This window comes from Syzygium oleosum, unplaced genomic scaffold (genome assembly GCF_021117445.2).
Source record: "Syzygium oleosum isolate NSW1041296 unplaced genomic scaffold, Sole_v2.1 Sole_v2.52, whole genome shotgun sequence".
Classification (NCBI taxonomy): domain Eukaryota; kingdom Viridiplantae; phylum Streptophyta; class Magnoliopsida; order Myrtales; family Myrtaceae; genus Syzygium; species Syzygium oleosum.
In genome coordinates this window covers 121,655-133,698 of record NW_026607536.1, presented here as the reverse complement: position 1 = coordinate 133,698, position 12,044 = coordinate 121,655, and the positions used below count along the sequence as shown (strand labels likewise).

Here is a 12,044-nt window from a genome sequence, read left to right as displayed (position 1 = left end):
CGAGAGAGAGAGAGAGAGAGAGAGGGAGTGAGTGAATAACCCTTATTATTATGTATTGTTCGGATTGTTTTGCAATAGATGTGGTCCTAAAGTAATGGGACTGAGTGGTAACTGGGTCATAATAGAGTAGAGAGGCCCACGAGCAGCCCACGTCTTGTTGTCCAAACCCCATCCCCATCTCCCCCCGACCCCCGTAGATTTTACCATTTCTTTTCATCTCCCCGCGACGACAGCAACATCCCTCTTCTTCGTCTCGTCTCCACCATTCCAGTTTCAGAGCTCTACTAGGGTTTAAGCAAATCTCTCTCCCCAACCCCCCAGCCAGTCGAGAAAGAGAGAGACAGAGAGAGAGAGAGAGAAGGAGGGAGAGCCTGTCATACCATCCCTCGCTGTCCCCAATGTCCCTCTACCGCATCCTCCTCCTCCGCTCTCTCCTCCTCCGCCGCCCCTCCTCCTCCTCCTCCTCCTCCTCCTCCTCCGCCGACCTCCTCCTCCGCCTCCTCCCCTCCCTAGCTCCCGCTGCTCAGCACCGCTCCTTCGCCTTCAGCTCTGCCGAGGAGGCCGCCGCCGAGCGCCGCCGCCGCAAGCGCCGCCTCCGCGTCGATCCCCCCCTCCACGCCCTCCGCCGCGACAACTACCCCCCTCCCCCCCGCGATCCCAACGCCCCCCGCCTCCCCGACTCCACCTCCGCCCTCGTCGGCCCTCGCCTCAACCTCCACAACCGCGTCCAGTCCCTCATCCGTGCCGGTGATCTCGATGCCGCCTCCGCCGTCGCCCGCCACTCCGTCTTCTCCAACACCCGCCCCACCGTCTTCACCTGCAACGCCATCATCGCTTCCATGTACCGCTCCAAGAGGTACACCGACGCCATCGCCCTCTTCCAGTTCTTCTTCAACCAGTCCAACATCGTCCCCAACGTCGTCTCTTACAATAACTTGATCAACACCCACTGCGATATGGGTAACGTCGACACTGCTCTCGATGTCTATCGCCACATCCAGGCCCACGCCCCTTTTAGTCCCTCCTCCGTCACTTATAGGCATCTCACCAAGGGGCTTATCGACGCCGCGAGGATCGGGGATGCTGTCGACCTTTTGCGCGAGATGTTGACTAAGGGTCACGGAGCTGATTCTCTGGTTTATAACAATTTGATTTCCGGTTTCCTCGACCTGGGAAATCTGGACAAGGCGAACGAGTTGTTCGATGAGCTTAAGGAGAGGTGTCTGGTCTATGACGGAGTTGTGACCGCTACGTTCATGGACTGGTTCTTCAATCAGGGCAGAGAGAAGGAGGCTATGGAGTCGTATAAGTCTTTGCTTGATAGGCAATTTAGGATGGTTCCCGCCACTTGCAATACCCTCATAGAGGTTCTGCTGAAGCACGGGAGGAAGACCGAGGCTTGGGCCATGTTCGACCAAATGTTGGACAGCCACACTCCTCCGACCTTCCAGGCGGTGAATTCGGACACCTTCAATATCATGGTTAACGAGTGCTTCAAGAATGGAAAGTTCGATGAGGCCATCGACGCCTTCCGAAAGGTCGGGACGAAAGCAGGATCTAGGCCATTCTCCATGGATGTCGCTGGATACAATAACATCATTACTAGGTACTGCGAACATGGGATGCTTGCGGAGGCAGATAATCTATTCAGAGAGCTGATGTCAAAGTCACTGTGCCCGGATGTCACGAGTCATAAGACGTTGATAGATGCTTACTTGAAAGAGAGCAGGGTCGACGATGCTTTGAGCATGTTCAACAGAATGGTGGATGCCGGATTAAGGGTGGTGGCGAGTTTTGGAAACAGGGTATTTGAGGTGTTCATTGGGAATGGCAAGGCTGTTGATTGTGCTCAGGCGCTGACCAAGATGGGTGAGAAGGATCCAAAACCGGATCCTACCTGTTATGAGGTTGTGCTGAAAGGGCTTTGCAATGAAGGTGCATTTGACGTGGCCCAAGACCTAGTAGGGCAGATGATAAGGTATGGCATTGGCTTTACTCCATCTCTGCGTGAGTTTGTGTCCATGGCCTTTGGAAAAGCAGGTCGCGGTGAGGAGATTGAGAGATTGTTGAGCATGAATAGGTGGGGATATGCTCCGCGATATCCTCAACAGGGACCAAATCCGCAACCACGAGTACAAGGGCCTCCTCAAATGACTGCAACTCGGGGACCCTATTCGATGAATGGCCCACTCCCAACCCAAGGTGCGCCACAAGGTTTTGGGTCGTTTAGGCCATCCCAGACCAATGGACCTCCAGGATATCCGCAGACTGCTGCGGCACCAGGAGCACCACCATTTTTCAGAACACGAGAACCTTCTCCAACACCTGGTCAACCAAGACCCTCGCAAGTGCCCGGGTCTTCAGGACCTTGGCAAGTTTCTGGATCACCATTTCCATCACAAATGGGTGGATTACAGGGGTCTTCGCCAAGTTATGATCCAGCAGCTCCTTCTCAGGTTACGGGGACACCGGGACCTTCATCGGCAGGATCACAGGGTTTCCACCAAGCGGATGAACCATCTGAATTTCCACACAGTGCCAGAGAGGTGTCTGCTTGATTCTCAGGCGAAATTGAAAGGGAAGCTCTCTCCTGCTATTTTAGAGCACTAGCGGGACAAGAAAAGATGTTGAATCCCTGTGCATGCAATAGTGCTTGAGTTCTTCTGGGGATAGTCACGAGGTAGTGTCTCGGAGGCAAACCAAATTGCTTTTGCTCTGTAAGCCTCTATTATCAAATCGGATGAGACCCTTCCCTAACATTATCGACATTATTTTGCTACGGTCAAAGGTCTTTGATGCGAAGTCGGGAACTGAATTCGTTTTGAATATTGTATTTAATTTGATGATAAGGAGTTTTTCCAGCATGATCACAGCCATGGGTACGAGTGTCAGAAAGTTTTTGGTTGCTAGAACTAAATGCAGTCTATTTATACTCAAATCTTGAGTCTGAGGAGTTTTGTTTCTCTCTCTTCCTTTTGGGGGAAAAATTCAGGTCAAATCTCTGGATTGTTTCTGCACGAATACTTGATGTAATCATGTTCAGAGGGTGTTAATTGTTATAGCAGTTCATGTGCTTCGATTCCCTTTTCTCTTCTTTTGCATGCTGCAATCTTAGCAATCGTTGCAATTGTCTCGTGTTTGTTATCTTAGAGCTTGAGATTACAAGAAAAAAAGGTCTTCCTTTTATGGCACTTCCTTTTCTTCTTGTGGCAAAGAGTCTTCCTTTTTCCATAGTCTGTTTTGTGTGGCTAAGAGTTCTAACATTTGTGCGGTAGCCAAAATTGATTTGGCACTTCTTTTTCGGATTGTGGAAAAGGAGATCGTTGGACTCGGTAAGAGTTCTTCCAATTTTCGTGAAGTTTGCCCACGTTATAACCCTGTTTATATTGAATCTCTGGATATTATCTGGTTTGTAAAGTAATTTGCTCCACTGAATAAAATTTTGTACACCTTGTTGTGTTAAAATGAATTAAAAGGAAAAACTTCGCACTGGAAACGGTACTTTGAATTTTGAAATTATGGTAAAGATAATTATTTGGTGTCCGGTGATGGATGGTGTATGCCTCTTTGATCGTGAACTATCCTCGCCCAATTATGTTTAGTTTCTGATTATAGTGTGCCCACCAGAATGTCTCGCATAGATAATTGTCAGACCTATGAATCTCATGAACTTGTTCTGCCCCCAAACTTAATACTTGTTTCCCTGTTTCTTCGGATTGTGGATATGCGGTCCATATGTAGACAGTTCTTGCAGAGCTGCGGAGTTATCTTGTACCTCGAGTTGTTTTGGAAGGAAAAAGCAATTGATGGGCAGAGTGAAGCAGATTCTGAAGATGTTTATTGAATTTGCAGGTGGAGTTGGGTTTTGTATAGTAGTAGTTTTATAAGATCTCCTACTTGCTGGTTCAAATTACCTCCTTCAGAGGATATTGTGAATCGGTCAGTCCCCCGGGACATGAGTAACGGTGTGTGGAGGATCCTGACAGGGGTGGAACCTTTATTTGCTTCACACTAGAAGAGTCGGTCATTGAGCCATTAGCATTGCATGGCTGCTGGCAATGGTGATAGAACGCACATATACACGCACCCTTCACGTAGCTAAGAGTTTCGCGGATTGGGGTTGATAGGATGATGGGAGCTGTAGTATGATTCACTAGGATGTGACCAATCGGAAGATAAAAAAAAAAAAAAAGATCTCCTGATGGGACGGATTCGTCCACGTGGTTTGGCTGACGCCGATCGCATTGGCAATCACTTTGTAAGAAGTCTGAACTGAACCATGACATGCATATGTTACGTACGTATAGAGAGACGGGCGATGTGTCCGCCGAGAATGATTGGAAGTGCAGGGAAACAGGAGGGCATTGGACACATCTGACCATGTTCAGGGTCTCAGGCTCAGGTTCCGTCCCAGGTTCAACCCGCCCACCAAGGAGGAGGCGGATATTGGGCCGAATCTCGAGCAAGTCATTAAAATAAAGATCATCATAATACCATTTGCGACAGAGAGAGACAGAGAGAAGCAAAAACAAATGCTGCGGCGTCGTCGTCGTCATGCCAATGAATGCGGGAAGGGGGGGTGGCGTGGCGTGAGAGTTCCAGACACTGCACGCCACTTAATGGGAAAAGCTCTGAGATCTCGTGGTGGCCCTGTCTCTGTCTGTCGCGTTCAACCAGATGGACCGTGTTTGTGTTTGCTTTGGCTTTGGCTTTGCTTTGCTTGAAGCGGGGCATGAATCCCGTGATTCTTTCTTCCTTCCTTCTTATTAACGAAAGAAGGCAAAAAAGCTAAAATGAATCATCTGATTTTTCTTTCCATGAATACCCACCAAAAAACAAAAGATGAGAGAGAGGAAAAAGGAAAGCTCCAGTCTGTCAAATACGAGAGTTTAGGATTTTAGACCATTCATTCTCCTTAATTTCTTGATTTTTTTTTGGGGGGAACGTGAAATGTAATGATCAAATGGACAGCTGACACATGCTTCCCCTCCCCCCTGATTTTCCAAAAAAGCTGCTTCTCATTCCTTCTTCCCCCCCCCCCTGACAATAGCAAAAGGCAAAAAAAAAGCTTCGATCTTTATCATTCTTGATCTTTCGAGAGAGAGAGAGAGAGAGAGAGGGAGGTAGCGCAGCGATGGAGAGGAGGGAGGAGGAGGACGGGAATGGGATTGGGAATGGGCATGAACACGACATTGAGATAGAGGGGAAGGAGTCGAGCCCCAAGGGAATGCGACAGCCCCTGCTCCTGCACAGGCACAGCAGCAGTAGCCGCATCAACCGGACCTCCCAGATTGCCATTGTGGGTGCCAACCCCTGCTCCATTGAGAGCCTTGATTACGAGTGAGTATTGCTTCGTCCCTCTCCTCCTCCTCCTCCTCCTCTCTCGTATATGGGATTTTAGTTGTCGTGGGTCGTGTCATTTGGGTGTTGCGTCAGATGGCAGGTATCGTCATGACCCTTTTCCTTTCTAATGGTCAGTTCCGAACGCGACCTTTGGTTCTCACTGTCTTCGTTTGACAATGGTTTATGGAAAAAGAAAATCTGGCTCTTGGGCATTACGATACATATCATATCATATCATATCATATCACCTGATGGTTTCCCGACTGTTTGCAAAAAGAAACGACACGTCGCTCGTGCTCTTCCTACCGGCAACAGTGACGGTCAGGCTCATGAGAAGCTGGTTTTTCCATACAATTCAGCCGTGCCACTATAACTGATCTCCTTCCGGCCATTGCATCCGTAGGACTAATCGCATTCGCTACTGATTGTCCGTGTTTTCACACATTTTGCCCGGTCTCACTCTTTGATTCTTCTTATAGGATTGTTGAGAACGATCTTTTCAAGCAGGATTGGCGGTCTAGGAAGAAGTCTGAGATATATCAATACGTAGTTCTCAAATGGACTCTGGCCCTTCTCATTGGCCTAGGCACCGGACTGGTTGGGTTTTTCAATAACATTGCTGTTGAGAATATTGCTGGTTTTAAACTCCTGCTCGCCAACAATCTGATGCTTAGAGAAAGGTAAATGTTACTTCACTCTCGCATTTGGTTGAAGTTGTGCCCGTCGCCAAACCTACTAGAATTCAGCATTCTATATTCTTTCATTGTCGTTTGAATCAATACCTCAAAATCTTATGAACACAAAAGAAATCCCAAGAAACAATGAGAATTAATGTCTGGAACAATTTTGATTGCTTTGTGGGCCAATCCTTTCTCTCTCCAAAGACGTTGTCACTTCCAATTTGCTGGTGTTTCTTCCCAATAACTATTCTTGCTTTGTATGTTAGAATGATCCGATTTCCGGCGCAGGTATTATCAGGCATTTGCTGCATATGCTAGCTGCAACATGATTTTGGCTGTTGCTGCTGGAGCGCTCTGTGCTTACATTGCCCCTGCAGCAGCTGGTTCTGGCATACCAGAGGTGAAAGCATACCTCAATGGCATAGATGCTCATACTATTCTGGCTCCTGGTACCCTTTTTGTAAAGGTTAGCAGCAAGTAGCTTCTCTCCTTCTCTCCTCTCTTCTCTCTTCCCCCCAACAAAAGATGCCAGAATGTGTCTCAATACAGAATAGAATAATGATGCCTACTGGGCCATTCTGATGTTCTTGCATGTAATGCTTCCATCCCGGAGATATTGGTGCCGCTCTTAGTTCTTATATTAGCTTAAAATTCCTCTCATCACTTGCATCCCTCTTAAATTAATAAAGATGTTCTTAGGTGATAATGATGCCTGAACCAGCCTCTCCTTTTCCATTGTCTGATTCCTTGTTCAGATCATTGGGGCTGTGATAAGTTAACTATATAGTGTCTCCCATGTATTTTAGGAGTTCTGTTGGCATCTTAGAGTATCGAGATCTTTTTGTTTGCTAAATTTCATGCCTATTTCCATGCCTCATTGTTCGAAGATGGCCAAACTTTCTAGAGATGTGCATCTGTGGTGTGCAACTCAATGAGATGCCATAAACTGACCGTTTTATGTTCTCAGTTTACCTGATTTCTAAAATTAAATCGTCCTTTTCAGCAGAATGTCTCATTATCCAGAGAGACCGTCCCTTTCAGCAGAATCTCTCATTAGTTTTTTAGTTTGTCTTCTTTACTATAAGTAACTTGGGGGTACATTTAGAGGACAACTTGATAAGTTTGGTTTAACTCAGAGAAATTCTACTGATTTTGGGATGATACAATAGTCATTCAGGGATCAATGTTGCATTCTATTAGATCACGAATATGGACCTCCTATGCATATTCTTTTCTCCAACTGCTGAGCTCTTAGCTAAGTACTTCTGTCATACAAAATTTGTACTTCAGGCATGCCTTTTTCTCCTTTTTTCTTTGACCTTTTGCTCCACAGAGAAATTTATGCGAAATATCCCAAAATAATCACGAGTACGCTCTTAGAAGCACCATTATTTTGAATATTCTAAACAAAGTTCTGCTCAATTCTTCACTTTTCTGTTTTCATCACAGATTGTTGGTTCCATCCTTGGAGTTGCAGCTGGATTTGTTGTAGGAAAGGAAGGACCCATGGTGCATACTGGTGCTTGCATTGCCTCTTTGCTTGGACAGGGAGGATCTCGCAAGTATCGTTTGACTTGGAGGTGGCTCAGATACTTCAAGAATGATCGGGATAGGCGGGATTTAATAACATGTGGTGCAGCAGCTGGAGTAGCAGCAGCATTTCGAGCTCCTGTGGGCGGGGTCCTCTTTGCACTTGAAGAAGCAGCTTCATGGTATTTGCTTCCACTCTAAGCAATTCTAACTTACATTTTGCCCTTGGGTTGTGCTGTAGTGAAGTCACTTTGCTCCCCTGTAGTTTGGAGTGGTGTGTTCTCACCTTCTTTTCGTGGTAACATCCCAAATTGCATGTTCCGTCTGAATTGCAACCCGGCACAATCACGCATGAGATTTTGAAAATTGTTGCTCACTCGACTTGCTTTTTTTTTTGTTTCTTTTCCTTTTTTGCATTTTGGGGTGGAGGTAGGGGTGCATACAGTCATTTTGTTTCTTTGGTTGGACTTGAATGAATTGGGTGGACAAGGGCATCGACTTTCGGGTCTCGAATTGAAAATGCATGGGTAACCAGTTCAAGGGTAGTGGTTTGATCCTTTTCATTGAGGCAAGCCATAAGCTGTTGTGCAGTGCATTGAGTTTTGCCCAATTGCATTATTTAGAGAATCATTTTTTACCACAGGAGTTATTATATAACTGACCCATGACTCTTGATTTTCACTTAACTTTGGGGTGATGTATCTGATTCTGCTTCCTCTATTTCGGGGTAATCTCTTTCCATCCATTAGTTTAAGGTGGAGGATGTAATGTGGTTTTTTCGAAACTCGATGATGCAAAGTGAAATTCCCACCAAAATAAAGAATTCTAAATGTCCCAGCTCCTGATTTTATGCCGGCATCATTTCTCTCAGCTCTTACAAGTCATCTCATTTAGTTTCTGTATATAAAGGAAAACTCTTATGATGGACTTTTTTTTTTTTCTGGAGAGAGACCAGAATAGGACTTCCAAGTGGTAGCTCGATGTCATTGCTCTGTTCCAGTTATCTGCATCTACGCTGGTTCGAGGCGTATGAAAATGCGGATACCCTTGGTGGAGCAAGATTGACGAATAAAACGTCACCACTCCTGTTCTTTTTCTTTTCATAAGTAAACTCGGTGATGGGGTGTCGAGTAAAACTTGATCACCCTTGTTCTCTTGTTGAGACGCGGAAAATAATATACCTCTTCAATTCCCTTACTATATCCCCCAGAGTTGATTCTGATCTTTGAAAATTTTCAGGTGGCGGAGTGCTCTTCTCTGGAGGACATTTTTCACAACAGCTGTTGTAGCTGTCGTGCTTAGGAGCTTCATAGAGTTTTGCAGGAGTGGGAGATGTGGGTTGTTTGGACAAGGGGGTCTTATCATGTTTGATGTTAATTCAGCACCTGCCACTTACGGCACCCCAGATCTATTGGCAGTTATTTTCCTTGGAGTTATTGGAGGTATTTTTGGGAGCCTTTACAACTATATGGTGGACAAGGTCCTTCGAACATATAGCATCATCAATGAGTAAGCACCATTATCTCAAGTCTTGATAAAAGTAGCAGTGGAATATCAAGTATTACTGGCATTGTAATTGGTCAAAACACGTGTGCCATTACACCCTTTCTAGTGCATGCTGTTCCTTTAAGAGTGAGACTTCTTAGTTCTACTTCTTTCTTCTGTCATCTTTTTTCCCATTTTCCTCCTTCAAGTCCTAGATATTGTCAACACTCAATGGCTTGTGATCTCTAATATTGATCACCTCTGAGATGCTGCTGATCGTGCTCTATTTCATTTAATCGATGTGATTTAAATGGAAACTGATGTTTGAATTGGTGTGCAGGAGAGGTCCTTCATTCAAAATACTACTTGTTATCTCCATCTCTTTTTTAACCTCATGTTGCTCGTACGGCCTTCCATGGATTCTCCAATGTACACCCTGTCCTGCTCATGCAGTGGAGGAATGTCCTACTATAGGTCGGTCGGGGAACTATAAGAACTTCCAGTGTCCCCCAAACCACTACAATGACCTTGCTTCCCTCTTCCTAACGACGAACGATGATGCAATTCGGAGCTTATTTAGTTCCAGCACCGAGAAGGAGTTTCAAATCTCTACCCTTTTAGTTTTCTTTGCGGCCATATATTTCCTTGGAATTGTCACATATGGAATTGCCATTCCCTCCGGGCTCTTCATCCCGGTTATACTTGCTGGGGCCTCATATGGCCGCCTTGTGGGGACATTTCTCGGCCCTCTCTCTGGCCTTGACGCAGGACTCTTTGCCCTTCTCGGAGCTGCCTCCTTCTTGGGTGGCACAATGAGAATGACGGTTTCTCTCTGTGTCATCCTTCTAGAACTCACCAATAGTTTGTTGATGCTACCATTGGTTATGCTAGTTCTCCTTATCTCAAAAACGGTGGCAGATAGTTTCAACAAAGGAGTGTATGACCAAATTGTGAAAATGAAGGGATTGCCATACATGGAAGCACATGCAGAACCATACATGAGGAATCTGGTGGCAAGCGATGCTGTTTCTGGTCCCTTGGTTACGTTCTCTGGGGTTGAAAAGGTGGGGAACATATTTTATGCTTTGAAGATCACCAAGCATAATGGGTTTCCCGTGATTGATGAGCCACCTTTCTCAGAAGCTCCGGAATTGTGTGGACTTGTTTTGAGGTCCCATCTGCTGGTGTTGCTCAAAGGGAGAAAGTTCACGAAGCAGAGGATAGTGACGGGATCAGAAATTGTGAGGATGTTTAAAGCTCATGAGTTTGCAAAGCCAGGATCAGGGAAGGGGCTCAAGCTGGAGGATTTGGACATCAAGGATGAAGAGATGGAGATGTTTGTGGATCTGCATCCTATTACTAATATGTCGCCTTATACAGTGCTTGAGACCACATCATTAGCTAAAGCTGCTGTTCTCTTCAGGGAGCTTGGACTTAGGCACCTGTGCGTTGTGCCAAAGACACCGGGGGTCTCTCTCTCTCTCTCTCTCTCTCTCTCTCTCATGCACAAACGGCTGCATGCGCACGCACGATGTGCACACACCCAATCCTAAGCATGGCCTGATTGCAATTTTCTTATAATGGTTTTGATTCTAATTTGTTTACGATCTAACTTTTGCAGAGGCCTCCGATTGTTGGCATTCTGACAAGGCACGACTTCATGCCAGAGCATGTTCTTGGGTTGCACCCACATCTTCATTCGCACAAGTAAAGCAATGCAAATTAAGCAAAAGGTGCACTATTATAGTGACATAGAAACAAACTGTACCATCTATGCACAGTGGGAATGAGGGAAAAGTGGGATGTGTAGAAGGATGGCCATGTTTCTGGGTCCAACTGGTATAGGATCTGTAGAAAGAGCAGCTCAGCAACTGATGGGTGACCCGGGAGCAACCACCGGTGCCTCGAATGTGTAAATGTGAGTTTGTTCCTTAATCTTTTCCATGAAACCATACCGCTCTTATGTCTATATGATCATCCAAGCTTGCGATACGTGCGGGCTGAGTTGCTGCTTAGCGAAGAAGTTTAAATCATCAGGATCGGAATAGCTGCTCGCGCTTTCTGCAGTCGTAGATTTGGGTGGCGTTCTTGATGGTGCTTATTAATAATAATAGTAGTGATGACAGCGATTATAATAGTAAATAAAAGAGTGGCAAAAGAAAGTGATAATAAGATGTGACCCAGATGGATTCCAGACTTCCATATGTATAACTTAAATTATTACATCAGTGACTATTTTATTGGTGTCGCCTGCGTTTCCGTGTTCGCAGATCTGTCACCATTCTCCCTCGTGCTGTCAGATGTACTCCTAAGTGTTGTCCTGGGTGTCCCTGCTACTCCCAAAATAATGAAATCTTTCATAATGATAACCGTTTGATCCATCCAACAAAGAAATCAGAGTTTGAAATCAGATGGTCTAGAATGGCCACTTCATTTCCGTTCTTAAGCCAATCAGAGTATAATATCATTTCGACAGGTGGGTTTTGATGCATCTGATCGGTGTTGTTTTGAAGATGGAGAAGAGAATTTCCGTAAAAGCAATATAGGAAGGAGTCAGCCGATACGAGGGTCATGAGCTAGGAGGGGAGAACGTAATTCTAGTCTTTGAAGAAACGAATTGTTTTCGCGTTCACCAAAAAAGGAGAGCAGATGCGGAAGACATCATTTGGAATTTCAAAAAAAAAGGGGATGATGGCTTCCACCCATGTTTCCCACCCTTTGTTGGTTTTTCAATCGGGCCTCTTCACCCTTCTTTATACAAATTGAGGAATTGAGATCATTCACCATATGTTTTATTATCCACGGAAACAGTTAATGTATACACTGACGAGACTGATGAGCTGTTGTAACATATCACATTAACATCGAGGACAAATAGCTATTCAAAAGCAGCAATATTTAAGGGAAAAGAAGGCGAATAGAAACAAGAGAGAGATGAAAGCATCTTCATGCGTTTCCTTAACGAGAACTTAACAGTACGATCCGTTACGTCGGGTCAAATGGAGG

The 12,044-nt window shown here is 45.5% G+C and overlaps 2 protein-coding genes across 2 annotated transcripts; both read left to right on the top strand.

Annotated features, from left to right (window-relative positions):
- Nucleotides 1-383: 383 nt before the first annotated feature.
- LOC115679657 (pentatricopeptide repeat-containing protein At1g10270) lies at nucleotides 384-3,089 on the top strand. The gene has a single exon (XM_030603305.2). It carries the CDS (start codon nucleotides 399-401, stop codon nucleotides 2,556-2,558), a length of 2,160 nt encoding a protein of 719 aa, XP_030459165.1. The 5' UTR covers nucleotides 384-398; the 3' UTR covers nucleotides 2,559-3,089.
- A 1,737-nt stretch (nucleotides 3,090-4,826) lies between these two features.
- On the top strand, nucleotides 4,827-11,333 carry LOC115679654 (chloride channel protein CLC-c). Its single transcript, XM_030603300.2, has 7 exons — nucleotides 4,827-5,340; nucleotides 5,823-6,023; nucleotides 6,312-6,489; nucleotides 7,473-7,735; nucleotides 8,793-9,062; nucleotides 9,379-10,507; nucleotides 10,660-11,333. Exons 1-7 carry the CDS (start codon nucleotides 5,135-5,137, stop codon nucleotides 10,747-10,749), a joined length of 2,337 nt encoding a protein of 778 aa, XP_030459160.1. The 5' UTR covers nucleotides 4,827-5,134; the 3' UTR covers nucleotides 10,750-11,333.
- The last annotated feature ends 711 nt before the right edge of the window (nucleotides 11,334-12,044 follow it).

Coding starts and splice junctions, on each gene's coding strand:
- LOC115679657 (XM_030603305.2), top strand. CDS start 399: ATGTCCCTCTACCGCATCCTCCTCCTCCGCTCTCTCCTCCTCCGCCGC.
- LOC115679654 (XM_030603300.2), top strand. CDS start 5,135: ATGGAGAGGAGGGAGGAGGAGGACGGGAATGGGATTGGGAATGGGCAT. Junction 7,736..8,792: donor CTTGAAGAAGCAGCTTCATG/GTATTTGCTTCC, acceptor GAAAATTTTCAG/GTGGCGGAGTGCTCTTCTCT. Junction 10,508..10,659: donor TTGTGCCAAAGACACCGGGG/GTCTCTCTCTCT, acceptor TAACTTTTGCAG/AGGCCTCCGATTGTTGGCAT.